This window comes from Monoraphidium neglectum, assembly GCF_000611645.1.
Source record: "Monoraphidium neglectum strain SAG 48.87 unplaced genomic scaffold scaffold02793, whole genome shotgun sequence".
Classification (NCBI taxonomy): domain Eukaryota; kingdom Viridiplantae; phylum Chlorophyta; class Chlorophyceae; order Sphaeropleales; family Selenastraceae; genus Monoraphidium; species Monoraphidium neglectum.
The window spans coordinates 5,386-8,577 of NW_014010835.1; the positions used below are offsets into that span (position 1 = coordinate 5,386).

Genomic DNA, 3,192 nt, shown 5'->3' on the forward strand with positions numbered 1-3,192 from the left:
CCCCACACACACACACACACACAAACTTTCACTCATCTGGTGGTCCCTGAGCGTACTACATGCATTGCACCCCCTGCAGGTGGCAGAGCTGCTTGACCTGGACCCTTCAGAGTGCGAGAGGCCCGAATTTGCGCTGCTCATGGCCGGCGCAGCGCCACTGCCCGGCAGGTGCGCACGGGGGGTTGGGGCACGGGCTGGTTTTCATGGTGGCAGGATAGCTGCGACTCCGAAACGCGGTGGCTCATGTGGCTGTCTGTCGCATTGCTATCAGCGCACCCACCCAACCCCGTCTTCGCTGCAATGCAGTGAGCCATACGCCCAGTGCTATGGTGGCCATCAGTTCGGGCAGTGGGCCGGGCAGCTGGGTGACGGCCGCGCCATCACCCTGGGCGAGGTGCGTGGAGGGAGGGGGTGCAGGCGTATTCAGTCCCAAAATCGGACTTGCCAGGCTGCCACTTGGCAGGGCGTGCGCACGTGCCCACTCGCATGTACACGCGCGCGCTTGCTCTCGCGCGCGCGCGCGTGTACATGCTCGTGCGCGCGCGCGTACACACACACACAAACACGGGAGCGCGCGCGCACGCATGCACGCACGCACACACACATACACGCACATACTCACAAACACGCACAAGCACACAGAAAGGCTCGAACTTGAAAACACACTCATAGTGCGTACGCAAACATGTCATCCAGGTGGTCAACTCACGCGGCCAGCGATGGGAGCTGCAGCTCAAGGGCGCCGGGCGCACCCCCTACAGCCGCCGCGCCGACGGCCGCGCCGTGCTGCGCTCGAGCCTGCGGGAGTTTGTCTGCTCAGAGGCTATGGCCGCCCTCGGGGTGCGTCATGCCGTGTGTCCAATGGGATGCCTTGGGCCGCCTCTTTGTCTTGCGTGGCGTCTTGTCGCTGCGCGTGCTGAGTGTGTGCATCAGCACCAAACCAAGTTTGGGGTGCGGCATCAGCTTGTGTGCCCAGACGCCTGAGCCGTGCAGTGGTAGGAGAGGCACCGCCATGCATGAGCCAGCGAGGCTGTCACTTGCGGCCTAGCGATGCAAATTGGGTGGTTGCCTTTCCAGGCATGCTGCGCACCTGCTGCGCCGCCGCCGGGCCGCCCTGTTCTGTTTCTGATTGGTGTGTAGGACGCCCACGGCGTTCCCACGCCCCCAGCCTGTTCGCCTTGTTCTGGCTCTCCCAGGTGCCCACCACGCGCGCCCTGAGCCTGGTCAACACGGGCGACAAGGTGATGCGCGACATGTTCTACAACGGCGACGTCAAGTGAGCGGGATTTTCATAGGTTAGAGGGGGATTGCAACTTCCGAGTCGATGCCACAATTGGACGGAAGGAATGATGAGGTTTGGGGAGATAAATGAAAAGTTTTCCGCGTTGTGGTTCTGATTTGCGCCGTGGACGGATTATGCAGTGGAAGGTTTGCTTTCCAGGGCGTTCATCAGACCTCTGATCGCCACAGAGACTGCGGGCAGTGCATGCTGATGTCACCAGTCAGGCAGTGTCTTCAAGGGTGTCTTACGGCCACCCGGTCGGCCGCAGCCTGTACTTTTTGCAGAGCTTCTGCGGCGCCTGCACTGGGCTTGACGATTGGGATGGGCCTTTCCTTTCATCTCCGCAACGTAATCCACGCATGTGCGCATGCATACACACACGCATACGCTCACGCATGCCGTCCCTCCCTCGACACGCGCACACACACACACACATTCTCTCTCTCCCTCTCTCTCTAACGCACAGGTTTGAGCCGGGGGCTGTTGTGTGCCGCGTCTCTCCGTCGTTTGTCCGCTTTGGCACCTTCCAGCTGCCCGTCTCGCGCGGCCCTGAGGAGCACGGCCTGGTGCGGCAGACCGCTGACTACGTGATTCGCCACCACTTCCCCGACATAGAAAAGGAGCATGACGGTGCGGAATTCTGCAGGTCGCTTTTGAATCAGTCAGTTTGACTGGGCGTTGTATCGTGGTTCGAGAGCATGCGCTTTGCACTGGCGGCGGCTGACGTATGGGCGACTCTCGTAAGTTAAATTTTTTTGGCTTGCCCCTTGAGCAATTCTGTTGCGCAGCACCACGCGTGCCATTCTGGCTGTTCTTCATTGAACAAACAAACAACAGCGCATGTGCGCACGCTTGTGGCCCCCTCTCCCCTTGTAGGGGAGGGCAAGTACCTGGCCTGGCTGAGGGAGGTGACGCTGCGCACTGCGCGGCTGGCGGCGGCGTGGCAGGGCGTCGGGTTTGTGCACGGCGTGCTCAACACCGACAACATGAGCATCCTGGGGGTCACCATAGGTGGGGCGCGGCGGTCGGGGTGCGGGATGAGGGGCTGTTTACGAAAGCTTTGCGGAGTTGGTGCTGGGTGCAGGGTCAGAGGGTTTACGAGATGGTTTGTTGTAGGTGAACTCCACGACCTGTATTGTGCTCACCTCAGGTCTCACTGACTGGATTTTGTGAGTGTGTACATGCTCGCCCGCACTTGAAGGCTTAGCAGTGACCCCAGCACGCCATCCATGTGCCGCCACATCCTCGCTTCACACGTTCCGGCTTCTCTCGTCGCCCGAACCAGCTGCCCACCCTCTGCCTCCCATCGCCACTCGCACCCTCCCCCCTTCTGACCGCACCCCGCGCATACGCACACCCATACAAACACACCCATGGTGCCTCCCGAATGTCAGACTACGGGCCCTTCGGCTTCCTGGACAAGTTTGACCCCTTCTGGACCCCAAACCTGACCGATGTCCAGAGCGGCCGCCGCTACTGCTACAGGTGAGCCAGCATGCAGGGCTCAGGGGCGCCTCGCAGGGGCGGCGCGGCCCCCAAACCACCACGGCCGGCCTCCCGCGGCTCACCGGCTGTTGACATCACTGGCGCACACACCCTCTGATTTGCCTCCCTTCCCTCGTCATCAGGATCCCCTCGTCACGTTGCTTCGCACAACCCTTTTTGTACACAGGCATGCAGCATTCCATGGTATACACAGCCATGCGGCATGCCCCAATGCATGTCACCATGCGGCATGCCCTAATGCATGCAACGATGCGGGATGCCTCACCGTACGCCGCGCAGGAACCAGCCCGAGATCTGCCAGTGGAACTGCGCGCAGCTGGCCAACGCGCTGCTGGCCGCGGAGTTGGTGGGCAAAGAGGACGCGGAGCAGGTCATGAGGGAGTACGCAGACGTGAGTAGGGGGG

General features: G+C 61.6%; 1 protein-coding gene across 1 annotated transcript in view; it reads left to right on the top strand.

Moving 5' to 3' along the window:
* MNEG_11542 (hypothetical protein) overlaps positions 1–2,455 on the top strand; it is a gene marked incomplete at both ends in the record, with an annotated part of 4,325 nt that extends 1,870 nt beyond the window's left edge. The window contains 7 exons of the mRNA XM_014039987.1: positions 80–168; positions 307–394; positions 697–840; positions 1,197–1,276; positions 1,749–1,912; positions 2,159–2,293; positions 2,433–2,455. Coding sequence (XP_013895441.1) covers positions 80–168; positions 307–394; positions 697–840; positions 1,197–1,276; positions 1,749–1,912; positions 2,159–2,293; positions 2,433–2,455 — 723 coding nt within the window. The remainder of the gene's footprint in view (positions 1–79; positions 169–306; positions 395–696; positions 841–1,196; positions 1,277–1,748; positions 1,913–2,158; positions 2,294–2,432) is intronic.
* Between the last annotated feature and the right edge of the window lie 737 nt (positions 2,456–3,192).